Source organism: Lacerta agilis, chromosome 7 (assembly GCF_009819535.1).
Source record: "Lacerta agilis isolate rLacAgi1 chromosome 7, rLacAgi1.pri, whole genome shotgun sequence".
Classification (NCBI taxonomy): Eukaryota; Metazoa; Chordata; class Lepidosauria; order Squamata; family Lacertidae; genus Lacerta; species Lacerta agilis.
Window position 1 is genome coordinate 21,362,536 of NC_046318.1, and position 27,088 is coordinate 21,389,623.

The 27,088-nt window shown below is 42.1% G+C and overlaps 1 protein-coding gene across 1 annotated transcript; it reads left to right on the top strand.

The window, feature by feature from the left end:
- Window positions 1–1,396: 1,396 nt before the first annotated feature.
- SERPINB12 (serpin family B member 12) lies at window positions 1,397–20,444 on the top strand. Its single transcript, XM_033154448.1, has 8 exons — window positions 1,397–1,455; window positions 6,779–6,973; window positions 8,602–8,712; window positions 10,574–10,693; window positions 12,376–12,493; window positions 14,469–14,611; window positions 18,717–18,872; window positions 19,839–20,444. Exons 2-8 carry the CDS (start codon window positions 6,788–6,790, stop codon window positions 20,241–20,243), a joined length of 1,239 nt encoding a protein of 412 aa, XP_033010339.1. The 5' UTR covers window positions 1,397–1,455; window positions 6,779–6,787; the 3' UTR covers window positions 20,244–20,444.
- Window positions 20,445–27,088: the final 6,644 nt, after the last annotated feature.

Consider the following 27,088-nt stretch of genomic DNA (forward strand, 5'->3'; position numbering starts at 1 on the left):
TACCAAGAACAAACTTAGTTGGTCTCTAAGGTGCTACTGGAAGGATTTATTTATTTATTTATTTATTTTGATTTGACTATGGCAGACCAACACGGCTACCTACCTGTAACTGGAACTACAGTGAAGTTACAGGTGGGTAGCCGTGTTGGTCTGCCATAGTCAAAACAAAATCGAAAATTCTTTCTAGTAGCACCTTAGAGACCAACTGAGGCCATAGTTGGTCTCTAAGGTGCTACTAGAAAGAATTTTCGATTTTGTTTTGACTACAGTGAAGTTGTGCCATTTTACTATGGGGCCACGGTAGCTGTGAGAATAAATGCCTTTTTAGCTAACTTGTCTATTGTCATTAAGCTGTTTCCTTTTCTTAAAAAAAATCTTATATCCGAACTGTTCATTCTGACTTTGATTTTGGGTATTATACAAAGAGGTATTAAAGCAGCCTTGTATTAACAAACTAAGATGGTAGTCACAGGCAACAAGGAATTGCATGCAGATGAGTGCACAGAATTCCAGAGACGCAAGTGAGGAAACTAGTGGAGGAGGGCAGGGGGTGCCACACCCCTTCTTGAGGCTCAGCATAGTCACCAAACAGGCTGCCAAAGGAGGGACAGAATTACCAGCAGGCTGGTAATTTTTCTGCAGGCTACTCACTTTCCTAAGCTTACTTATGTGTCTGAATTAAACAGTTCCATTTCAAGTGAAAACAGCCCCGACTATTCCCTATCAAAGTGTGTTTTTCAAATTTGCTGTATCCCCTCTTTTCTTTAACATCTTTCTATTTATTTTGTTATCTTGTATTTAGTATTCGTTTTGCTTACTATTATTAAATCACACACAAACATAGAATTTATATCCCACTCTGGGCGGCTTCCAAAATATATAAAAACAATAGAAGTCAAACATTGAAACATCCCAATACAGGGCGGCTGTCTTCTAAAAGTTGTGTAGTTCTTTATCATCTTGACATCTGATGGTGTCTGTGTGTGTATATGCACATGCACACACACACACACACACACAAGCTAATGGGAGAATTACTCTAGGCAATGGAACATAAAACGAATCCTGCTCATTCCCTTACGTAATTCATATATATATAATTTGTATAGGCAGACTCCTGCTTCTCTGCTTTGAGTACATTTGGATGAGTTTGGTAATTCCGTGTGATAAAAGGAAGCTGAGACAAATGTCATTTGTTGCAGCAGATTTGGATAGTTCGAGAAGAAAGAGAATTCTCCTAAAATATACAGCTTTCTGCGTAATCAAATCTAAATCTGAGAAAATATAATCAGTGCAGGAAGACCAGAAGTCGGGAATGATCATGAAGTCATGTGGAATATTTATTAGTGGGCGAGGCCACACCTTAAATATTCCAGTTCCTCCAGAAAGCTGGAAACAGATGAAGAGAGAGAATACTGAGTATATACTGATCTCTTGACTTCCGAAGACAAGGAGGTAGATATATGTTTAAAATTATTGTTTAAATAATAATATGCCCAAAGGTTCATTTTGCAAGGCATCTCGTTTACAACAGATTAAGGGTTGTAAATTAAACCCAAATTTGTTGGTTTGCAAATGAAATGTCAGCTGACACACTCAGCTCATTATACAATACAAATTCAGGCTAATTTGTTAAAATTAAGGTGTTCACCTGCCTATAGCCACGGGGCCAAACTAGGCATGATGTTAATTGGGTGAATACAATTAATTATCATTTTTTTAAAAAACCACCCCCCCCCAGCAGCCATAGGGGTGGGCAGAACAGCAGTAGAACTCCAGGGGGTGGGGAGGGAAAGTTTAACTATGTCTCCCCTGATGTGGTCCAGATGAAAAGCCCCCCCACCTCCTGAACGTGATATATAAATTGGGAAGGAAACTTGGTGCTGCAACTGATACCCCATCTAGTTTACAGCACAAAACTAGCACAAAACTTTGGCATCAGTTTGGGGGAATCTAGAATTTTGGGTTCATATGTTAATGAAGCTGGCAACAATCCCTAATCTCAAGTTCTAACTTTTGAAACATTGAAAACAAGCATGGAATACAAGACTTCACATGATATTTCAGTCTTGTACATTTTGACATTATAGTGCATAGATAGGATAAAAATATTAAAATCAACATGTACTTTTCAGGTTGTGAACTGCCTTGAGATCTATGGGTATAGGGCAGTATAAAAGTTATTGTTGTTGTTGTTATGCTTGAGGACTACTTTTGAAAAGCTGTAGCATGGCCTTTCAGCCTGTCTTACTTGTTTTAATTGCTATGTAAAGTGGTCCCAACTGCATTATGTCGTGCCTGGTACCAATCCTACTTTCCAAAAGTTTCTTATGAACCTTACAGCTTTTTGCATTCTGCTTTTTGTGTTGCTGACTAATAGCTTCCAGTTGCACGTATCCTTTGAATATAAAGTGAACAATTGAGGAATAGGCTTGGAAAGGTGTCACTCAAGAGATCTTTTCAATATAGAAATCGTCTGGGAGGAAAAACGGTCTGTGGGGAAATAGTTTCCACTTGGGCGTGTGCCTTTCCAGTCATATAACTAAACCAGTTCCACGAAGTCAAGTTTTCCTAACTTGAGCAATCAATCATTTACCAGGGCCATCTTAATCATATCCGGCGCCATGGTGCAAAGATCTCTCCGGCACCCTCACTCCACCTTGTTTCCCATTGTATTTTACAGGGAGAATAGTCATTTTGTAACAGACTGCAAATCCTAGTCACAAAAAAATAGGATTTAGGGTGCGGACTCAGCTTTATAGTTATGTTTTGAGCAGGAAGGAAGTCTTGGTGCCAAACTGCAGCTTAAGAAAGGTAAATAATCTCTTTGCCCAAGAAACTGCGGTAGGGTGAATCCCCTTACTACCGCATTCTTTTCTTTCTTTTTTTCTATTTTTTTTGCAAATATTTTTTTTTTATTTTCATCATCTTACAAAACACAAATATACATGTCAAATAAAGTTTTACAATATTACTAAACTCCGCCGAGTTTTTATTGACTTCCTCCCCTCTCTTCTCTGGCTTTCTAATTTTTCCTCTTTCCTACGCTTTCTCTTCTTTTCTCTTTTCTTCTTTCACATGTTTTGTTATCTTCATATTTTCATTACTCATTTGTCCTGTTACAAGAATTCCATTATACCCCGTAAGTGCTTACACCTCCTTATAGTCCTTTATATATTCCAGAAATTTACCCCATTCCAATTGAAACCTTTGATCCTTTTTTTCTCTTATTTTCCCAGTTAATTTTGCCAACTCTGAGTATTCCAATACCTTCCTTCTCCAATCATTTATTGTTGGTACCTCTTTTAATTTCCACTTTTGCGCCAATAGTACTCTCGCGGCTGTGGTGGCATATAAGAAGAGATTTTGATCTTTTCTTTCATTCTCTTCCCCTACTAACCCAATCAGGAAAGCCTCTTGTTTTTTTGGGAATGTATACTTAAAATTTTTCTTTAATTCATTATAAATAGCCTCCCAAAAAGGTTTGACTTTTTCACATGTCCACCACATATGGTAAAACTCACCATCCTTCTTCTCACATTTCCAACATTTCTTATCATATTTTTTGTACATTTTTGCCAATCTTACGGGTGTGAGATACCATCGATACATCATTTTCATGATGTTTTCCTTTAACAATATACATGCCGTAAATTTCATATGTTTTTTCCATAAATTTTCCCACATTTCTAATTGTATATTGTGACCAACATCTATCGCCCATTTTGTCATTACCTCTTTAACTTCTTCATCCTTAGTATGCCAATCTAATAAATAATCGTACATTTTAGATAATAATTTCTCGTTACCCTCTAAAATATCCACTTGGAATTTTGATTTGTTACTGTCGAAATTACACTTTCTTTTGTCTTCATTAAATAGATTATATATCTGGTGATATTGGATCCATCCTGTCAATTTTTCTGCTATCTGGTCATATGCCTTAATTTTCCAATCTTTATCTGATTCAATTAACAATTCCTCATATGTTACCCAATCTTCTTCTTCCATATATTTTTTTTTTATTGTTAATATCTCTTTGGGGGAAAGCCATCTGGGTGTTTTTCTCTCCACCAGGTCCTTGTGTCTTACCCACACTTCATATAAAGGTTTCCTAAATACATGTGCCAGGAATTCCCTGTGCACTTTCACTTTACCTTGCCAAAGGTAGGAGTGCCAGCCGTACCTATTATTAAAACCCTCCAAATCTAGCAGCTCCTTATCCTTCAGCACCATCCACTCTTTAAGCCAGATCATGCACGAAGCCTCGTAATAAATTTTTAAATCCGGCAATCCAAAGCCCCCTCTCTCTTTTTTATCTATTAATAATTTATGTTTGATTCTCGGGCGTTTGCCTTGCCAGATATATTTTGACAAATTTTTCTGCCACTCTTTTAACTGGCTTATTCCCTTGATTACCGGTAACATCTGGAAGAGAAACAAGATCCTTGGTAGGACGTTCATTTTTACACTTGCTATCCTTCCCCACAGTGACAAACTTAATTTACTCCAGATTTCTAAATCTCTTTTGATTTCTTTCCAGATAGGCTCATAATTATCGCTAAACAGATTTATATTTTTAGGTGACAGCCAAATTCCTAAATATTTAACCTTTTTTACCGCCATAATGCCATATTTATTTTGTAATTCTTCCGTTTCCTTCCCGCTTAGATTTTTAACCAACATTTTTGTTTTTTCCTTATTTAGCTTGAAACCTGCTAATTTTCCGAATTCTTCTATTGTTGTTAACATCTCTCCCACACTTTGCATTGGATCTTCTAGAGTCATTACAATGTCGTCCGCAAACGCCTTCAGTTTGAGCTCCCTCTTGCCGATCTTAATTCCTTTAATATCTTTTGTGGCTCTTAATTTATCTGCCAGAACCTCCAATACAACAATAAAAAGCAATGGTGATATCGGGCAGCCCTGTCTTGTGCCCTTTGTAATGTTAAATTTATCTGTTAGAGCCCCGTTAATCACCAATTTTGCCGACTGTTCTTTATAGATGGCTTTGATTCCATTTAAAAAGTGTTCCCCCACCTCCATCTTTTTTAAGATCTTCATCATAAATTGCCACGACACATTATCGAAGGCTTTTTCGGCGTCGATAAAAATTAAAGCCGCTTTCTTGTCTATTTTCAGATCCAAATATTCAATTAAGTCCACAATTGTTCTGATGTTATTTTTCATCTGGCGGCCCAGACTGCAAATCCTAGTCACAAAAAATAGGATTTAGGGTGCGGACTCAGCTTTATAGTTATGTTTTGAGCAGGAAGGAAGTCTTGGTGCCAAACTGCAGCTTAAGAAAGGTAAATAATCTCTTTGCCCAAGAAACTGCGGTAGGGTGAATCCCCTTACTACCGCATTCTTTTCAATGCAACTCTGCTTTTTCTTGCTCCCTCACTGTCTTTCTCATTCCCCCAAATTTCAAGTTTTCCTCCTGTGATGTTTTTTTTTTTCCTTCTTCCCTGCCTCTTTCTGTGTTGATTCTTATTTTCCCTCTTTCCTTTCCTTTCATTCATTTTGGGGATGGGAAGTATGCTGGCTGCTTACGGGGGGGGGGAGGTCAGAGCTTAGAATAAACCCCACTTACACTCCCATATTTTACCCCCCCCCCCAATGTACACATAAGAGTGTAAAAAGATGGTGACTTACAGCGTCATCCTATGCTTGTCTACTCAGAAGCAAGTCCCATTCAGTTCAATGAGACTTCTAGATAAGTTGATACAGGATTTCACAGGATTCAATCCCACGGACATGCTTAATTGGGGCTGAGGAGCTCAATGGGGCTTACCTCTGAGCAATCCTCTATGCACTTTGGAGTAAGAACAGCTGAATTTCATGGATCAGACTCCTAAATATATATGCATATATATGCATAATTAAACAAGTAATGTGGAGAGGCAGGGTTGAACTCTCTAACCCCTACACTAGCTGCCCACAGAAAGTTGTTTACACTCTCAACCATTTATTTGGAAACCTGAAAGTGTAACTTAACTGGGAAGCTTAACTGGGACTGACTGAGCTCAATGGGACTTATTTCTCTCGTTTTCCTTCTGCCTCCCTCTGGCTTCCTTCCTTCCTTCCTTCCCACTTCCTGAGAGATCCCTGCCCCCTCCTGCTTGCACTCAAGTAGGAGTTGGGATCAGGGCTGCTCTGATAGGCAGCATGAAGCCTCCCCTTCACAGCACTGGCATCAGGGAAGGTGGAGGCAGCCCGCAAGCTGCATCTTAGAGCCCCTGCACCCAGAGGCGTAGCAAGGCCAGGTGGTAACCAGTGTGGAAATTTTTTTAATCACCGCCCCCAACAGGGTAGCTCAGGGTAGGCTTGGGAGTCACAGGCGGGCACCAAATGTAACCCCCCCCTACAGCGATGACATCTGGGGTGGTCTACCCCCCCTTCCTATGCCTCTGCTCATAGTGCCCCTGTGTAAGTTTTGGACTACAGCTTCCATCGGCCCCTGGGGCATCGTAGTCCAGAACCCCCTCCCTGGCTCGACTGCTAAGCCCTCTGGCGGCGGCTGCGGGGGTGGCGGCTTCACACAACAGCGGCAGCGGAGGGAAACCCCTGGCACTGTACCCCCTCCGCCGCTGCCCTCCAACTCTCCTCCCCGGACAGTCTCAGCCTGGCGCCCTTCAAAGCTCCTTCACAGCTCAGCGCCCTGGTGCCTCGAGCCACTTGAACCACCGGGTAGAGACGTCCCTGTCATTTACCTACCTATTTATTGACTCTCTCTCTCTCTCTCTCTCTCTCTCTCTCTCTCTCTCTCCCTCACCAGCTAGTCATCATGGATCTGCATTTCACCAAGGACCCCCTTCCTACAGCAATTATTGCTTTTGGTCTTGATCTTTACAAGAAGCTGAATAGAAGTGACATTTGCAAAAACATCTTCTTCTCTCCAATAAGTATCACATCCGCCCTGGCCATGGTACTACTTGGTGCCAGGGGAAGCAGCAAAACTCAGATGGAAGAGGTGAGCATCAACAAATACATACAGTTGCATCTCTAGGCAGCTCCTGCACTACTTCTTCTTCTTCTTCTTCTTCTTCTTCTTCTTCTTCTTCTTCTTCTTCTTCTACTATTACAGTGGTATCTCAGGTTAAGAACTTAATTCGTTCTGGAGGTCCGTTCTTAACCTGAAACTGTTCTTAACCTGAGGTACCACTTTAGCTAATGGGGCCTCCCACTGCTGCCGCGTGATTTCTGTTCTCATCCTGAAGCAAAGTTCTTAACCCGAGGTATTATTTCTGGGTTAGAGGAGTCTGTAACCTGAAGCGTCTGTAACCTGAAGTGTCTGTAACCCAAGGTACCACTGTATTATTCATTGAATTTATATACTGTCTTAGGGTGGTTCACAGAAAAGATCACTACATATATAATCCGAATAAAAACAACACCCTCCCATCAGTTGTCAACGAAATAAACAACTATCCGAATTTAAGAAGACATCTGAAAGCAGCCCTGTTTAGGGAAGTTTTGAATGTTTGAAGTTTTATTCTGTTTTTAATGTTCTGTTGAAAGCCGCCCAGAGTGGCTGGGGAAACCCAGCCAGATGGGTGGGGTAGAAATAATAATAATAATAATAATAATAATAATAATAATAATAATAATAATAATTACAACTCAATAACATCCCCACACTTACCCAGGACTTGGTTTCTCTGGAATGAAGGTCAATGGGACTGAGATGTCATATGGCTGGCTTTTTTTTTTACACAGCTATACAACCTGAGCATAGGATGGAGGAGCTGACAGCATTAACACTCCCGCAGATCTTGCTTCCCCACTAGGTTTCCAGGGAAACCCTGAGCCACAGCTTTTGCCCCAGCACAGTGTAAGACAACTCTCTGTTTCTTCAGCTTCCAGCATCAGCCAAGACTCATATATACACAGCCCTCCTTGGCCTATTGCTCTCCATCCTAGGATGGCATGGCATTCCCATGGTGTGAGATGGTGAAAAGCCCTCCCATGTGTCTGTATGGCAGCAGAGCTCACTCTTTAAAATGCTGGTGATGGGTACTTAGCTGATGGGCTGTGGCCATTGCCTTAACAAAGGAACTTGTTCGACTAGTGTCAGCAAAGTAGAATACCGGTATGTGTAAGAAAACGAGTGTCGAAACACTATACAGTGGTACCTCAGGTTACATACGCTTCAGGTTACATACTCCACTAACCCAGAAATAACGCTTCAGGTTAAGAACTTGGTTTCAGGATAAGAACAGAAATTGTGCTCTGGCAGCACAGCGGGAGGTCCCATTAGCTAAAGTTGTGCTTCAGGTTAAGAACAGTTTCAGGTTAAGAACGGACCTCCAGAACGAATTAAGTTCCTAACCTGAGGTACCACTGTATATTCAAAGTAGCTGTAAGAGGGATTAAAAGAAGCCATTGGTACAAACCTGTAAGCTACGTACTTCATTTTTCATATTTATTTCTTGCTTTCCTTTTAAAACAACTACCGCCACAAACCAATGTAGCTGTTTCAGCAGTAATAATATTTTTAGCAGTTGTAGTCTCTTGTTTATTTAATCAAGGTAAGTGGGATTTTTTGCCCCCTTCCTATCCTGGATGCTTTGCATTGCTTACAACTTGTTTCTGCTATAGGTGCTACACTTCAATAGGACTCTGGGAAGCGCAAGACCAGCTGCTTCTGAGGGGAAAAAGTGTCTTCTTGCGTCGGAACCCAAGAGAGATACTGCAGCTCAGTTTTCAGTGGTATGTACAGAACTATTCTTAAAGCCATAGGACTAAGTGGTGGGTTATTTTTTTTGGTACCATCAAGACCTGTAGCCAGAAATGTGGCGAGGAAGCCAGGCCAAGCGACCCTCTACACCAATTGCACTGGGTTGGCGGTGGGTAGATATACCACCGACACACTGGTAGAATGGCCACACCCACTCTGCCTGGAAAGCAAGCAACACAGGAAAACATAAACATAACGTAAAAATGGCAGGCAGACCTACAGCATCCCTGGGAAATGGACCAATCAGGAACAGTGCCAGCAGTCGCACCCATAAGCCACATGTTGCCCACTTGTCAATTACACTCATACCTTGGACTTCCAAAATGGCTCCTGCAGCCATTCAGAAGCTGTGGAAGCTGTGCCGGATGTTTGGCTTCTGAAAATCGTTTGAAAACTGGAACACTCACTTCCAGGTTTCGATCGTTCAGTAGCTGATTTGTTTGGGAGCCAAGGCGTTCGTGATTCAAGCTACGACTGTAATTCACAATGACAATGACACCCTCCCCGACACAAATCCCTTGAACCACACATGTGATGTTGCTATGGCTTCCCCAGTCCATCAGCCCCAGTGGCACTGTCAGTAGTGTCCCCTGAACTGGAAGCCCTCGAGCATCCTTCTGAACAGATTCCCTTATGTTCCTTTTGTTGTAAGAAATTAAGGTTATATATATATATATATATATATATATATATATATATATGTGTGTGTGTGTGTGTGTGTGTGTGTGTGTGTGTGTGTATGTGTGTGTGTGTGTGTGTGAGAATGTTCATAAATGTACCAAGCAAACAAGGTCACATGTCTGAAGCAGCATGCCTGACACCATTTTTTGATTCCCAGCTGACCAAGTGTTTTCTCTGCAAGGAGGGAGGAGGTGGGCAGCCCTCTGCCTGAGTGCCAGATGATGGGCCATTTCCCTTACAAAGGATGGCCATTAGCCTTGCATTAGCCCTATCAGCCAGGGCAGGAAACCTTTTGTTTTGCAGAAATGTGTGTCTGGGAGGGGTCAAGGAGAGATAGCACAGGTGTGAGAATTCTCAGGCTACCTCCTCTGACCCTCCCAATTTGTGATGTAGGTCTGATGTATCCGAGGGGTGGGTTTTGGGCTGCACCTCTTCTGTGATGTATGGATGATGCTTCTGGGGGGTGGGGGCTGGACTCTGAGGGGGATTTTTTGAAATGTGTTTTTAAGGACAGGCAGCCCTTTGTTTGGGGTTCTTCCCTGCTCACCTGTGTGTGAGGAAGGTACCCTGTTGCAACAGAACAATAAAGATCAAGCTTACTAGCTGCTTTGCTTCTAATTATTCTCTGGTTGGCCTCCTACCGATGGAGAACCCGCAAAGGACTTTACAAGGGCTCTTGTGTACCCCATAAGGCAATAAGGGCAGATTTTTCTTATAACACTTTCAAGCACTGTTTTGGAGCACAACACACAACAGAATTGGGGGGGGGGGAGCATATACAGCAAAGCACCCACAGGAAATCTTTAGAGTGTAAGCATATACAGCAATCCTGTGACAAGCGTTAAAGACCCACTGGGGGAGGGAGAGGTCCATTGGCCAAGCATCCAAAGGAAGGGCTGATACATGCAACAAGGGGAGCCATACACTGACTGCAGCAACCTCCAGAGGCTCACTGAAAGTGGGCAATCCCAATTTTAGAAGCTTCTGGATACCTGATTGGTAAATTGTTGCTGATGATTGGCCTCTGTCATTTTTCATTGCAAGCCCTTAAAAATAATAGATAGCAACGAATTCTTGCTGCTAAACATTTCTGCATCCATTAATCTACTTGTTTCTCCCCCCCATTTGAAATCTTCTTAATACTGTGGCTAGGAAGAAGGAATCTATCCAGAGATCAAGGAACTTCTGTTTCAGCTGAATAATCTCAGTAACGACTATGAGCTGAACGTAGCCAACAATCTGTTCATGCAGAAAGGATATGAATTTTTCAAGGTAAGTGATCTCTCACTGTGGAAGGAAAGCCATAGCTCAGTTGCAGAGCTGCCCACATGCATGCAAAAGGTCTCTTATAACCGCCAACAGTCCCGATTTGAGCAGAACATGCCATAATAATAATAATAATAATAATAATAATAATAATAATAATAATAATATTTATACTCTGCCCATCTGGCTGGGATTCCCCAGCCACTCTTGGTGGCTCCCAACAGAATATTAAAAACACGATAAAACACCAAACATTAAAAACTTCTCTAAACAGAGTGGCCTTCAGATGTTTTCTAAAAGTCAGGTACCGGTAGTTGTTTATTTCCTTGACATCTGATGGGAGGGCGTTCCACAGGGCGGGCGCCACTACCAAGAAGGCCCTCTGCCTGGTTCCCTGTAGCTTCTCTTCTCGCAGTGAGGGAACCACCAGAAGGCCCTTGGAGCTGGACCTCCATGTCTGGGCTAAACAGTGGGGGTGGAGATATACCCCCAGTGGTCCGAGGCCATCCTGGCTTCTGATTGGATCCTAGAGTGTACATAAATGGGAAATTGTGACTTAGTAAAAAAGAAAATGAAAGTGGACGTTTTCACAGTCCTCTTGTGGATGAAGGAGGAGGAGGAGGAGGAGAGGGGAAGTGGAAGCCCACCAAGACTTGTTGCCAATAATTTTAAATGATTTGAATGATAGTCTTCTGAACCCAGGCTACATTCATCATTGCCTTAAATCAAGGGTGGGAAACCTGTAGCCTTCCAAATGTTGTTGGACTCCAGTTTCCTTCAAGTGTCCATACCAGTTGACGGTGATGGTAGTTGAGAGGCAAGCATCATATGGAAGGCCAAAGGTGCCCCCTCAGATCCAAAAAAGCTGTTGTGACCACAAAGGAGGGGTGTTGTCAGGGACTGGGCAGAGGAGGAATGCTGGAGACCTCCTCCCCATACTGATGCTTCCAGGGAGGAGGAAGAGGAAGACAGTATAGATTTACAACAGGGGTCTGAGGGAGGTAGCAGCTCAGAGGCAGATGAGGGGGAAAGTTGGGAAATCACGGGAGAGCCAGAACGGCTGACTGACACGTTGTCATTAGAAAGCATTCCAGACCCTCCATCTCCCAGAACTTGGCGAGCCTTAAAAGTAGGAGAGCAAAGAGCTTGAAGGCAGAGGGTACTTAGTGGCACCCATAAAGGAGGTGATGGTGATGACAACAAATGAGGAAGTGGGAGAGATGAGGGGTGAAGATTCACTTGGGACAATGCCATTATCCAAGAGGCTGGGTTCTATAGCCCCTCTCTCTAAATGGCCTGTAAGAAACTTTTCCATGTCTTTATACTTGGCAACCAGTCGGGAGCTGCCAACAGCATCCTGACTGGTGTATAACTAGAAATACCTTGACTATATTTCAATGGTTGGCTAAATTTTCTGTGCACTTTAAAAGGCCGACTTTGCACAAGTGCTTACTGTTTAGCTGCCTCTCACTTTTGTGGCCAAATGCCCCAGAAGAGGAGGCTGCAGTCCACACTGCATATCAAGTGTTGCTCTGGCGGGGTGGATGGTTCCCTTTCTGTAGGAAGGTCTCATAGATTACCCAGCAAGGCACTAGGTAAGAGGTGACCAGTACCTGTTTACTGTCATCTATAAATGGCTCACCTAGGGAATTCACAATATTTCTCATTCATTTTTAAAAACTCCACAGCAATACCTCACACGCACGAAGGAAATATTTGGAGCTACGCTGCAAACGGTCGACTTTCAAAATGCTACCGAAAAAGCAAGGCAGGAGATTAACCATGAAGTTGCCAGGCAGACAAAGGGTAAGGAAGCTGAAGTTCACTTCCCGATGACGTGTTTATTGAGCATTCCTCCTGAGCATCCATTCTGATTTGTTTGTGGGGATGTTAGAACTTGTTGCATCATCAAGTATTATTCCACACTTCCCAGTGAATTTACCCATCATCCCACTCAGGAATAGCAACAGCCTGGAAGCACTCAGTGTTGCAGGAATCATTGATTTGTAGCACAAAACCAAAACCACTAATCACTACCTTATTTTTCTTGCAGTACCCCACCAGACCTTTATTTCTTCTTCTTCTTCTTCTTCTTCTTCTTCTTCTTCTTCTTCTTCTTCTTCTTCTTCTTCTTCTTCTTCTTCTTCTTCTTCTTCTTCTTCTTCCTCCTCCTCCTCCTCCTCCTCCTCCTCCTCCTCCTCCTCCTCCTCTCCCCTTCTCCTTCTCCTTCTATTTTGACAAAGTAATAATCATAAATAAATAAGAATAAAAATGTACACCCAACCACTGAGACCATTCCATTGTAACTATCCAACCTCCCAAAATTTCAACACCTCTTGTGATAGTTTGACTCCTTTTCATTTTAACAGTACAAATTCTACAAACACCTTCCATATCTCCTGGAAATAATTTCTCCTGCATATTCCCTGTCCATCCTTAATGGCACATGTTAATTTATCATTAATAGCTATATCCCACGCCTCATTATACCACTCTTCCATTTTATATTCTGCTTGCCCCTTCCACTTCCTAGCTATCATAATTTGGGCAGCTGTCAATACATTTGTGAGCAAGTCCTTCCCAGGGCCTTTAACAGCTTTTTGCGCAGCAAGCTAAATTTTATCCAGTGAAGTTTCTCCTCTTGTGGCTCCCTAGCTCTGGGACCCTCTTCCTCTGGAGGTGCAAATGGGAGAAAACCCTACTGGACTTTCTCCATCAAGTTCTTTCAGGTGCTAGAGGTTCCTTGGGGCGTCTTCAGGTGTTCTTTTTATAATGCATTCATGATTATGTGTACTCATGATGCTATGTGGTTTTACACAACCCCAATTTTCAATACTGTTTGCACCTGCAAAGGTTTTGGGGTAGCCATACTGGGTGGTGTTGCACTAGTCCTTTCCCTAAGGGAAGGCCCACTGAAGTTGTTAAACACTACTAAACTTAGGGTGGAATTCAAGCTCATGCTATTACAAATGCTCCTTCTGCACCAATATGTCTGTTTGCCAGGCAGAATGATCCTCATTCCCTTGCATGATGTTCTGGGGATTCTACAGGACTTCCTGGGGAAGGGTGAGGGAAAGCCCCATGGCATAAGTAGACAGGGTTCATTAAGTGAACCCCACCTTTCAGTTCATTCATCTCAATGGTTCTACTATGAGTTGGACTTGGTTGAATGCAACACATGGCCTCATTCCCAATCAGTGCATGTCCTGTAACTTCCTGCTGAAATCCTGTAACTTTTCATACCACAAATATCCTGGTTTGTTTCACACACACACACACACACACATATCCAGGTTTTTTGCGCAATAGCGTAAGACATCCCACCAGGCAGCAATAATGGGGTAACATTGAGGAAGTATTGCAGGGCTACTAAAAAAGTGAAATGATGTGCACACAGTCCAGTATAAATCCACCACTAATGTATTATTGTTGCAGAATTCACTTGCAATGTTCTGCTGCCCCAACCTAGAGGATCTCATAATGAGAGTTGCCACTGTTATTGGAGCTTTATGCTGCTGTGCTAATCATTTGGTCCTTATTGTCAGTTGTATTTATTTTTATATGCTGGAAACTGCCCCGGGATAACCTCAATGTGATGGAGAGTAGTCTATTTAAAAAAAACAAAAACAAAAGTAATTGAGGGGTTGTGGGAAGTGTGATAATCACAATTCCTTGGTTCTGTGAATCAAAAACAATTCAGTTGCTTTTACTATGTATGAAAGGTGGTGAGGTTATACTTTAAAAAAAAACCCCGCATTAATTCAAATTTCTTTTCTCTAAGGAAACATCAAGGACCTTTTTCCTCCAGGAATTATTCAGCAAGACACTGTGTTGGTGCTGGCAAATGCTGTCTACTTTAAAGCAACTTGGGAACACCAGTTTGACCCAAAGCTTACGACAGAAAGAGAATTTAGGCTGAATGAGGTATCGTAGCACAACTAAATCTATCATTTTAGAATCGTGTGAATGTTCAATGCTGATTCAAGTATGTTACAAAATGGCGGCCCAATGGCACTCTACCATAAGGTTACCAGACATCCCCGTTTCCCAGGGACAGTCCCCGGATTTACACATCAGTCCCCATACAAAATCCATTGAAGTTGAAAAGTGTCCCCGGATTCATTGAAAAAAATCTGGTAACCTTACTCTACCAGCCTTCTCAGCTGAGTAGTAGAACAGGTCAAGGACTTGGCTGGCTGGCTGGCTCAAGCCATGGATCTTGCACTTCCTTTGGCGAGAGGCCATAACTCATACAAAAGGTCCAAGCTTCAGTCCTCAACATCTCCACATGTGTCTAGGAAAGACTTCTACCTGAAGCTCTGGAGAATGCCTGCCAGTCTGTGTAAATGCTGCTGAGCTAGCTATATCTGTCAGTTTGCATTTCTTAGTGCAGAAAGTATTGATCTGATGTGTAGAGATCTTTCCTATTCCAATTAATTCAAGAGGGTTCTGGAAGCTTCTCTGTGTGAAAGAAACAAGCAGAAAGTTCCTAATGTTTAGGTTATTCCTTCAGAGAAGCTGAGTACAGCTGGTTTAAACTGGTTCTGTTATCTCTTCTTCGAGGTCATGCTTGAAGATCATCATAGGAGGCCAGAAGGAGCCTGGGTTACTCTTTCTATCTCTTTTCCTTCTGGTGTGGTGTTCTGTACATAGTATGCTTAGCATTAAGGTTTAGACTTATTATAAGCTATTGTAAGTTTAAGTGAAGTCCTCTGCAACTGGATTTCTTATGGACAGTGCCAATCCTGAATGTATTGGATTTGTGACTATTATGCTCATTTCCCTTCAATAGCAGTAAAGCTCTGCTGGATGAAGTATCAATTGCTTCTGGTCTATTTTTTTTGGGGGGGGGGGGATCCTGCAACGTGTTTAAGTTTTTAGTCTGCTAACTATACGTTGGAACCTGCTCTGGATCAACATTGAGAAGAATTACACAACAATATCACATGCCGAAGAATTGATGCTTTTGAATTATGGTGCTGGAGGAGACTCTTGAGAATCCCATGGACTGCAAGAAGATCAAACCTATCCATCCTTAAAGAAATCAGCCCTGAGTGCTCATTAGAAGGACAGGTCCTGAAGTTGAGGCTCCAGTACTTTGGCCACCTCATGAGAAGAGAAGACTCCCTGGAAAAGACCCTGGTGTTGGGAAAGATGGAGGGCACAAGGAGAAGGGGACGACAGAGGATGAGATGGTTGGACAGTGTTCTCGAAGCTACTAACATGAGTTTGGCCAAACTGCGAGAGGCAGTGAAGGATAGGCGTGCCTGGTGTGCTCTGGTCCATGGGGTCACGAAGAGTCGGACACGACTGAACGACTGAACAACAACAACAACAACAACAACAACAACAACAACAACATCACATGCTCTGTCACTGATCTCCAACTCTGCCCAGTATCAACTTCCTCATCCACTGTGTGGCTCCAAATCACATAGCTGCACATATCAGGAGGTTCCCAGTCGAAGTCTTGCTTATGCCTGACAATCCTTTTTTCACGGTTCCTTCTATTTGTGCCTTGTTGTTCAGGGATATGCCTTCACTGCTCTTTGCATGCTTGCAACCCACACGTACAAATGGATTCTCACCAGGAGTTGCTCAAGGTTGCTGAGTTATATGGCAAGCTGGAACATTTGCAAGTAGATCCACTCGCAGGGATTCTGAAAGAGCAGGGTCCCACATGCCAAAGGAAAGGCTCTTGTACACCTGACAATTCTATTTTTTTTCTACTTGGAGGAGTACTTTTATTTAGGGGGAGTGCTAAATAAATAGCAGCCCACGTGGGCAGCGTGAAGTGGCACATCCTCTTCTATCAGCTCACAGCTTTATTCTGAAATATGTGTAACAGGTAACGGTAAAGGGACCCCTGACCGTTAAGTCCAGTCGCGGACGACTCTGGGGTTACGGCGCTCATTTCGCTTTACTGGCCGAGGGAGCTAACGTTTGTCCGCAGTTTTTCCAGGTCATGTGGCCAGCATGACTAAGCTGCAGTGCACGGAAACACTGTTTACCTTTCCTCCAGAGCAGTACCTATTTATCTACTTGCACTTTGACGTGCTTTCAATCTGCTAGGTTGGCCAGAGCTGGGACCGAGCAATTGGAGCTCACCCCGTCGCGGGGATTCAAACCGCCAGCCTTCTGATCAGCAAGCCCTAGGCTCTGTGGTTTAGACCACAGCACCACCCGCGTAGCCCAAGCTAAAGTCTGTATAATGCAAATGATTTTACTCCAAGGGCTCACAAGAGGGCGCTCCTCTATTACTAAACAATCTCTACAGCGACAGAGAGATTCCATATACATGTGGAGATGTTTTTTAAAAACATTTTTTTGAAATAAGTTTTATTTGATTTTACAAATAAAAAAATATAAGAATCCAAATACATATCCATATATAGAGATTACTCGAGACTTCCCTCCATCCCCTCCATGGGTCCTATTGTCAACATTTACAACTGCATATTATTCCATATTCTATATTTTATATCTACCCATCTTTTCCATCATGTTTGTTACATTACAAGTGAGCTTAAAATCCTGCTAATGTTTTCATCTTCTTCCAGTGGTCTCTTAAATAAATTATGGATTTTTCCCAATCTTTTTTTAAAAAATTTGTCCTCTTGGTTCCTGAGCTTTCCAGCCAGCTTTGCCATTTCGGCGTAGTCCATCACCTTAGCTCATGTGGGGTTGTTTTTAGATGTGCAATTCGTCATTATATTATGTATTTTTGTGTTTTTATATTGTAAACTGCCCTATGATCCTCAGGCGAAGGGTAGCATATACATTTAATAAATATGGTAGGTTAAACAAATTAAGTATGCGCCATGCCCAGGACCTCCATCCCACTACCAGGCTGTGTGTTGCTATAGGAATATCTTGCAAAAGGGATTTAAAATTTAAGAACACGTAGTAGAATGTTTAATCCCTCAATGCATTTTGCTGTATTTATCATAGAAAATTTATATATCCAACCCTTTCAGACTCAGAACCTGCTGTTAATGCAAACATGCATTTGGGGATCCTTTAAAACAAAAAAAACAAAACAACAACAAAAAAAAAACAACCACCATATATTTTTTACCATATATTTCCATGGGGTCTTGACCCACTAGTTGTAGATTTATATGCTTCCCCTGACTTACTGGGACTTTGAATCTATGTTTTTAATTTTTTGTTTTGTACAGTGCTCAATTTTATTTATGATACGCAGTCACAGTTTTATCTTGTTTTTAGGAAATTTTATAGACAGTTGTTGTATTTAAATGTTTTCAACTAAACCATTTAGATACTTTTTATTATATTAAGTGCTACGTTTTTAAAGAAATACATGAAACACCTGCAACTTATTGCAGAACATTCAGCAATATTTACTACAAATGCTACAAAAATGGTCAAAAGGCATTCCTAAAAATGTCACCAAAAGAAAAAAGAGGGAGGGAAAGGTAGGAGAAAATAAGGCCATCTCTGGTTGATGGGAAAAATGGAGCATACATTCAGTTCACTTCAAATATCCAAAGCACATCACATACATTAGCTCAGTAACCCAACAGCAACTCTGGACTCAGCTATATTAGTGGGGGACGGGGGGACGGACCGACCCGCTTTGAATGCAGTATAAACATGCAACACCAGATGGCACCAGAGAGCAAAGAAATCTTCTATGCGATTTTTACATAGGGTTTTTCTTTCTTTTGTTATAACAATTTAATTTATAGCATTTCCCCCCTATGTGTTGATCCACCCTCTGTGAAGTAGACAAGCATAGTAGCCTCACCTAGCAAATTTGTGGTTGAAATGAGATTTTAATTATATATTTCCTTACAGCTCCCATTCTTAGCCAGTCCTGTCCCCTGCCAGCTACAACCATCTGAAGAATTGGCTTGTGCAATGCTACCAAACAGTCATTCAGCATTTGTGCATTCGGCTGACCAAAGAAGTGAACAGCATGCTTTCTTCTTGCCATATTTATTGACAACCAGAGTGTGTGTGTTTCGGCTAAGCCTATGTCTTTCTCTATCGCCTTTCGAAACAGAATGAAAGTAAACGTGTACAGATGATGCACCAGAAAGGTCGATTTAAGCTGGGATACACGATGGAGAGGGACGCACAGATCCTTTGCCTCCCATACCATGGCAAAGTGTTGTCCATGATCATTATATTGCCAGACGACATCAGCAATTTGAAACAGGTAAGTCACAAACAAGTCACCATGTTGGAAACATAAGCCACAGAGTTGCAGAAAAAAATGTCTGGTTTTGACATACGCATCTCAGTTTATCTGAATCTCGCTCATGCCACCCCCTTTCCCCTTTCAGCCTTTGCACACCATGATTGGCAACTTCCTGGTTTAATTAACCATTGTTTTCCATTAAGGCCCAAACCAGGAGATTATGTTTACTGGGACTGAGGCAAGGAAGGATCACTGTGAGGATCAACCCAAGCAAGAATCTGGGTCACCTTAAAATGAGTCTCAATGTGTTCAGCAAGTGTAGGGCACTTTCCAAAAAATCCACACCATCCCTACATTATTTTTTTTTTTAAAAAACAAACGAACTCAACTGTTTTCAGCTTCCTTGGTATGATCCCCCCCCATAACTTACAGTGAATCATGGTGTGTTTTTTAGCAAATAATTTTTATTAAATTTTCAATTACTAAAATCCAATATGAACCACATTTTATCAATCTCAAATTACAATTCAGATTCAAATATATATCAATTATACAGCTTCAGGTCAAAGTTGTAGAGCTTTTTTTTTTTTTTAGGAAGGAGGAACGCCCATTTTTTTTTGGGGGGGGGGTTTCAGGTTCAGGTAAAAGTTGTTGAGTTTTTTCAAGGAGGTGGTAAAATGTTGAGCTTTTTTAGGGAAGCCACAGTTGTTCAGCTTCTTTGGGGGGAGCCAATGATCTACCAGTGATCTACTGCAGACGCCCAGTGATCTACCGGTAGATTACGGTCTACCTGTTGGACATGCCTGATATAGCATATATTCAACACAAGAAACAGCAGCAATTTGTTGTTGATAAAGGACAGCTGGACATATAAAGGGCCTCATTACCTTCAGTAGCTTAGGGCCTCATTAAAACTAAATCCGGCCCTGGCGATGTTTATTTTAGCCATGTTGTTTTTTCATTCTTCTTTTTTTTGCCATACAGGTTGAAAATGCCGTGACCTGTGAGAATTTAGCACGCTGGACTGCCTCAGAAAACTTGACAGAGGAGCATGTTGAGGTGTATCTCCCCCGGTTCAAGCTTGAAGAGTCCTTTGACCTCAACTCGTCTTTGCAAGCCCTGGGGATGATTGATGTGTTCGATAGATCCAGAGCCGACCTTTCTGGGATGGCTGCCTCGGATCAGCTATACTTATCCAAAGTGCTCCACAAAGCCTTTGTGGACGTTGACGAAGTGGGGACAAAAGCAGCCGCTGCCACAGGCGCCGTGGTCTCCAACAGATCCATACCGTCTTATGAACTATTTGAGGCTAATCACCCGTTCCTCTTCTGCATCCTGCACAATCCTAGCAATGCCATCCTTTTCCTTGGCAAACTCTGCTCCCCTTAGAACACAAGTCAGATTCCTTCTGTCAGCTTATTGAAAAGGGCTGAAAACAAAGTGCCTTGTCCAATGAAATATTAAGGTCTGTTTTTTATTTCTTTTGCAATAGGGGACCACTTATGCCAGGGAGGGGAAACTTTCGGCCTTGGAGTTGCATGTGACTCTTGATGCCTCGCTATTTTATTTTATTTTTGATAATATTTTTTATTATTTTTGAATTACAATGCAGCAATAGCCTCATTATGACAATACCCATTTATAATACAATTATTAATACCAATCGTTCAAATACCAAACTTTAGATAAAGTTCCCCCCCATGTGCTAGATTTGATGGTTTGATTCTTTGCTTTATTTCTGCACTCAAAAATCTTTTTAATTTCAGAATATCACTTGTAGTTTAACGGTGAATTTTAGATACAATGGAGAGATTTGGATTATGATAAAAGATGCAGGGGGAAATGATTAACTGTAGGACCCACAATGGGGAGAAGGGAAGTCCAAGAGATTCATTGGAATCTTGCTTTTATGTTGTATGTTGGATGTGTGACTGTAAATTTTAAATCTGAAAAATCAAATAAAATAATTTAAAAAAAATCTTACTAATTTCCATTATATTCCAGACTTAATAATAATCCCTTATACAACAACTGCAATATTAATAACTTCTATTCGTGTTGACACATTAAATGATTTACAAAACTACAAGTGAGGAACTCAAACTATATCCTTGTTCTTCCTGTGTGTGGCAATTATTCTGTCCGTGGTGTTTCTTCCTGTCCTTGTAAGATATGTCTTTCTTTCCCCTGGTTGTTGCTGTTGTCCATCATGCCTTGGGCAGATGGATGCCTCTCTAAATAAATATTTGTCGCTCCATCCACCTTTATGCCTGGCTCCAACCACCACCATGAAGTGGGTCCCTGAAAGTTTCCTAGCAAGGGACATGGCCTTGAAAAATGCTCCCCACACCTGCCATCTACCAAGGTTGATGTTGGCTGCCATGTTTTCAGCTAGCGCAGAGGCTCCCAACAGATGAAACATGTACAAATGGGCTTGCCATTTTTTCTTCTCTTCTCTTCTTTCTTTATGCTTCCACCAACCCTTGTTTTTATTCAATGCCTCCCTCCCATTGCACCCGAGGCTACAGCCCTCCTGGACCATTCCAATGTCTCCGAAGGGGCGGTATCAAACACACTTTTGGGAAACACTGAGTTACTATTTTGCCAGCACTAATCATAGCTGTCAACCCTCCCTGCTGTTTCCCAATGCTATAATAAGGGAATTTCCTGCAAAAAAAGGGAAAGGTTGACAGCTGTGCTAACCATGTCAAGAGATTTCTCTGACATAATGGAAAGCAGCAGCAGAGCAAGTTAGGGAGCAGACTTGCTGCAGGGTGGGGGGAGGCAGAAGATGCTACATTAAAACTGAAAGACCACCAGGTACATTCAGTAGCAACAGCGGCTAGGAGAGGGTCATAGCTCATCTGTCTCGCACCCAGCAGGTCCTAGGTTGGTTCAGTCCAGGTAGGGCTGGGAATTATGGTGCTGGAGGAGACTCTTGAGAGTCCCATGGACTGCAAAAAGATCAAACATATCCATCCTTAAAGAAATCAGGCCTGAGTGCTCACTGGAAGGGCAGATCCTGAAGTTGAGGCTCCAATACTTTGGCCACCTCATGAGAAGTGAAGACTCCCTGGAAAAGACCCTGATGTTGGGAAAGATGGAGGGCACAAGGAGAAGGGGACGACAGAGGATGAGATGGTTGGACAGTGTTCTCAAAGCTACCAACATGAGTTTGGCCAAACTGCAGGAGGCAGAGTAAGACAGGAGTGCCTGACGTGCTCTGGTCCATGGGGTCATGAAGAGTTGGACACGACTAAATGACTGAACAACAACAAGGGCTGGGAAGGTCTTCTGTCTGAAACCCTGGGGAGGCGCTTCCACTCTGAGTAGACAATACTAAGGTAGATGCATCAACAAGAAGGCAGCTTCTTATGCTCTTAATACTGGAAAAATAAAGGGAAGGTAGGAGCGCTCCCAAACAAACATGAAAGAGTGCAAGTTAGCAATGATCACCAGAGGGAGCACTTTACACACATAACAGAAAGAACCAGCCCCTACCTTTGGCCTCTGCAAACAGGCGGCTAGAAATTTTAATGCGCAATTTGTCTTTCAGCCCCTCAAATGAGGCTTGGCAGGCATGTGTTGCGGCTCACTAGTCTGAGGCATGCCGGGCTTCCTGTTGAGCTGTCATTTAGGGCTAGTGGCAGGATTCCCGCCCCCCAGCAGGAGCCTACCAGAATTCAGTCCCGGCACCTCTCAGGTGGGTGCCATTGCCATTCTAAGAGAACAAGGGAGTCATTCGTGGTAAGTTCCTGCCCCTCTTTTTCTAGAAAAATAGCACTGCTTAACGCCAGTCTTCTACTGACATTTAAACCAGCATTTGGTGTATTACAAATGAACATCTTATGCTGTCCTACCCTGCCGCCCTGAATAAACTCCCCCCCACATCGGAGAAAGGAGGACAACTGAGTCCCCATGAGTAGACTGATGGAATCTGGAATCTGCTCCCCTTGCTACTTTGAGAGGTTCTGATGTTTGACTGAGTCAACCAAGGGCCCCAATTAATTTTCCACAGGAGCAGCTTTTTGCTTGCTCAGGCCTCGCCCCCATGCAAAACAGATCATCATTGCAGTGAGATAAGGGCTGGAAACCGAAGTTAGCACAAATGGTAATTGGAATAAGATGCATATTTTTTAAGGCATTCTGAAACTGGCTGGATTAGCATCTCGTTTTAGCTGAAGGTGGAAATAAAAGCATGCTGAAGTGACAAGGTCATAAGATGATCTGTGATTCTCTTTTTCTTTTTTTTTACAGCATGTATTGGAGAATAATTGTTCCCCTTACAATTAAGGACGGTTTTTAGTATCAGGAGACACAGAGGAATCGTTTTGCTGCCTGAGGTGAAATGGGAATGCCTGAGGTGAAATGCTGCTGTGCCACTACCTCTCTTACCTGAGATGTGTGGCGGTGTCTGTGAAGCAGCAATGGCAGCTTGTGACAACGTTTTGCATTGATTCAAGTACAAGCTGACACACCTCATTCACCATTATTCCCTTTATCACTGGTGCCAAAAGTCTGCTACTCCACATCCTACAAGGGAGGAAAAGGAGGATAGCTCTTTTACATCGCATGAGAACATTAGACCTGATAATCAAGCATGGTGAGAAACAGGCCCATAAGGAGGTATGTTTCAAGGGTCCTTGCTTTTCTATGGGCAAAAACTGATAGCTCCACTCTTAGGCCACCTTAGCCTGGTAGATAGAGAATGTCAGGTTTTGTTTTTGGTGAACAATTTTACTGGTACCACAACCTTTGAGGTGGCCAATTTTGGCCCTTAAACGACGTAAGGTTAAAATCAATAGTATCGATATGGGTCTTTATGTGTAATCTACTTTTAGTGTATGTTTTAGTGTAAACCCCTCTGAGTTGTCTCAGGTTTTTTAAAAATTGTATGGCTAATGATTGTGTTCTGACTGACGGTTGAATAAATTGTTGTTGTTGTTGTTGTTGCTTTTCTATAGGAGAGAGAGCAGATTGAGTGCATGAAAAGAATTGACGCCGAGTAAATTAGCTAAAATGTATAAATCTGAATCAGATATCTGCTGGAAATGCAAAGAAAAAGAAGGTACATTCTATCATGTGGTGGACATGCAAAAAGGTTAAGACTTGCTGGGAGATGATATATAATGAATTGAAAAAAGTGTTCTAAAAATCTTTTGTTAAAAGCACATAAGCTTTTCTTTTAGGTATAATAGATGAAAGTGTACTGGAAGATCATAAACCTTTTTTTAATGTATGCATCTACAGCAGATTGGATGCTATATGCCCAGAGGTGGAAGGAGGGTACAGTATTGACAAAGGAAGAATGGCAGATGAAATGGATAGAATATGTAGAAACGGCAAGATCGACAAATAGAATAAGAGACCAAGAAGAAGAAAAAATATTATAGAAGTTTGGAAATGTTTTGTGAAATATTTGGAAAATTATTGTAAGCATATTAAAAAGTAAACAGTGGGACTTCCGGCGAGGTCGCCATCGTGGGCGGTCGCTGGGTTGCCTCGGCTGCGAGGCCACCCAGTCCAGCCCGGGGGTTGGAGCCCTGCCACCGCTACGCGGGGCTCCGGTGAGGCCGGGAAGAGCGTCCCGTGCCTCGGGCTCCCCGGCGGGCCCGCTAAGCTACGCGCCCTTCCCTCGCTCCCCCTGTAAAGGGGGAGTGGGGGTGAAGGGAATGCGGAGCTGGGCCATTAGGGGAAATGCCCCAACCGGGCGGAAAAGCGGCGAGAACTGGCCGTGGTGAGCGAGACGTTCTACCTGAGAGAGATGAAAGGAAAAGAAGCTGGAGGTCGTAAGTACTTAATTGGATTAACTGCTGAGTTTAAAGACTTAACGACTTAACGACCCTGGAGGCTTTAGATAAAGGCAGACTGCCTGTCTCTCTTCGGAGCTGAGAAGAATAACAGATTGTGATGCTGTTGCTATTGGATGGATATATTGTTAAGACTTTTTGAGGAGTGAGACTTTATAGATCTCCCTTGGGGGAGGAAGAGGATGGAAAATATTCCTTTTGAAAGTTTTAGTCTTTGCGTCCCGGTTTCAGAGAAAATGGCCGCGAAAACTTTGAACCGAAGTGGAAAAGTACTGCTACATGATGAACAACACTGAAATAGAAACTGAAATTTGATACCTATGCCCATCCTCACCATGCTGGGCTTTGTTTTTGAAACTGTTTTGGACTCTGAACTAACTGATGAAGAAAGGATTATTATACTGAAACTGGAACTGATTAATCGGAAATTGAAGGTTTTGAGTGGGGACTTGAAGGAAAATCTATTTCCCACAGAGGAGACCTTCCAGATACTCGATACTATGGAAGAATGTCTGGGCAAAGAGCTGAAGGAGTTGTTTGAAAAATTGAGTGAGTTGGCACGGCGATCCCCAGAAAAAGGAGCGTTTCTCGGTGGTGGCAGCTCGAGAACGGCTAGGAATGTTATATCCAGCCCCCGAGGTGTGAGCTCGGGAGCGATGGTCAAGAAACTAAGATATTTACAAATAGAAGAATGCAGCATTGAATGGGAGAAGCCGAGAGATGAACAGTGTATCCTGATGCTCGATGCAAGGATGGTTGGGGACGGTGTCTGGCTGGTCTGGTCCTGTGGACGTATAAGAAAAGAGGACAATCTGAGGAGCGGTTCCGGTGAAAGACGGAGAAGGACATTGGACAGAGGGGGGATAGGGTGAACTATATTAAGTATAAAATATAAATGCTTTGTTATGGTAATCTGAAATCGGAGGGTTAAGACAGTAAGCTTTATTTTAATTTTTAATAAGAAAAGGGATATTTTGAAATTTCTTGATATTAGCAGCAGTTTAAGGGAAGAAGAATAGTTTAGATTTTATATAAGAGTAATTTGTTAAGATCCAAAGAATTGTTATTAAGATTGTGGTTTAAGGTTCGAATTTTATTAAGTGAATAAAATTTTTAGAGAAAGGATGTTATTAAAGTAGAATATGGATATAAAACCGAAGGAGATAGGGTGGGGGAAGTCAATTGTTAAGATTTGGAACTAGAAGATTTTCTTAAGTGAGTAAACAAGAAGAATTGTATTTGTGTTTGTATTTGATTTATATATGTGGGTGTGGGTGTGGGTTTATGTTTTGTTATGAAAATGCCAATAAATTCTTATTAAAAAAAAAAAAAAGTAAACAGTGATATTCAGCAGTAACAATTATTGAGATACAAAAATGAGAAAATAAAAAGATAGGGAAAATAATGAAGTGAACCATGGAAGGGGGTGGGAGTCGAAATATGTGTATTTGATATTTCAACAATTATTTACTGTTGTAATTGTAAAATGAAAATGAAAAATAAAATTATACATAAAAAAGAATTGAGTCTTCTGTGTGGAAACACCCCTACCACTTCTGGCTCACAAGCCAGATATGACCCTCAACACTATTTCTAGGGCCCCTTCCCTTCAACCTTGACCTCTAACTGCCCTTGCCCTTCTCTTCCTGTACTCTGCTGCTTATTTAAAAGGTTGTAGAGCATTTTTGGTTTTTAAAATTGCTTTTTTTAAAGGAGGAAAAGCCTCACAGGACTGCTCAGAGTGTCCTGTGGTTTTCTGAAACAGCCTCCCAGCTATCCACACTGGAGAATCATAGAATCATGGAACTGTAGAGTTGGAAGAAAATAATCATCATCATAGACTAGGCTCCTGAATGCAGCCTCCCAGTCATTACACTTCCTGGAATGCCTGGAAAGAAAAAAATAAACCCGTCAAACCATCAATGGCATCTTAAATGGGCAAACATTCCTTAAAAGAATGCTAATTTGGGGGCAATGAATCTTAATGAACTCAGTGATACTTCTGAGTATGTGCAAGATACAAAAGGCTCGGATTCTAGCGTTTAAACTAGTGGTATTGCTGAACTCATCATGATTATCCAATTCAGAACATGAATTTGGTATGTTTGTGAAGTGTGCCTGTAATCCAAAATTGACCATTCCCCCAATAGTTCTTCTCTAGTTTGGATTGCAATCCAAGCTGGAGAAGAACTCTGTAATCCAAGCCAAAGAGTAACAGGGATCGTATCTGCTTTTTTTGTGTGGAGGCAACAATGATGGCGGCAGGGAGAGAGAAAGGGGTATCCCTCCCTCTCTTCCAGGTGCTTGGAATACTGCTACAGGGGCTCCATAGGCAGGCACCTGGAAGGGGAAGGTGCAGAAAAATAAATAAATAAAAGGACAGTGGGGAAGGAAGCATCTGTCTGAGGTAAGAAAGTTTCAGTC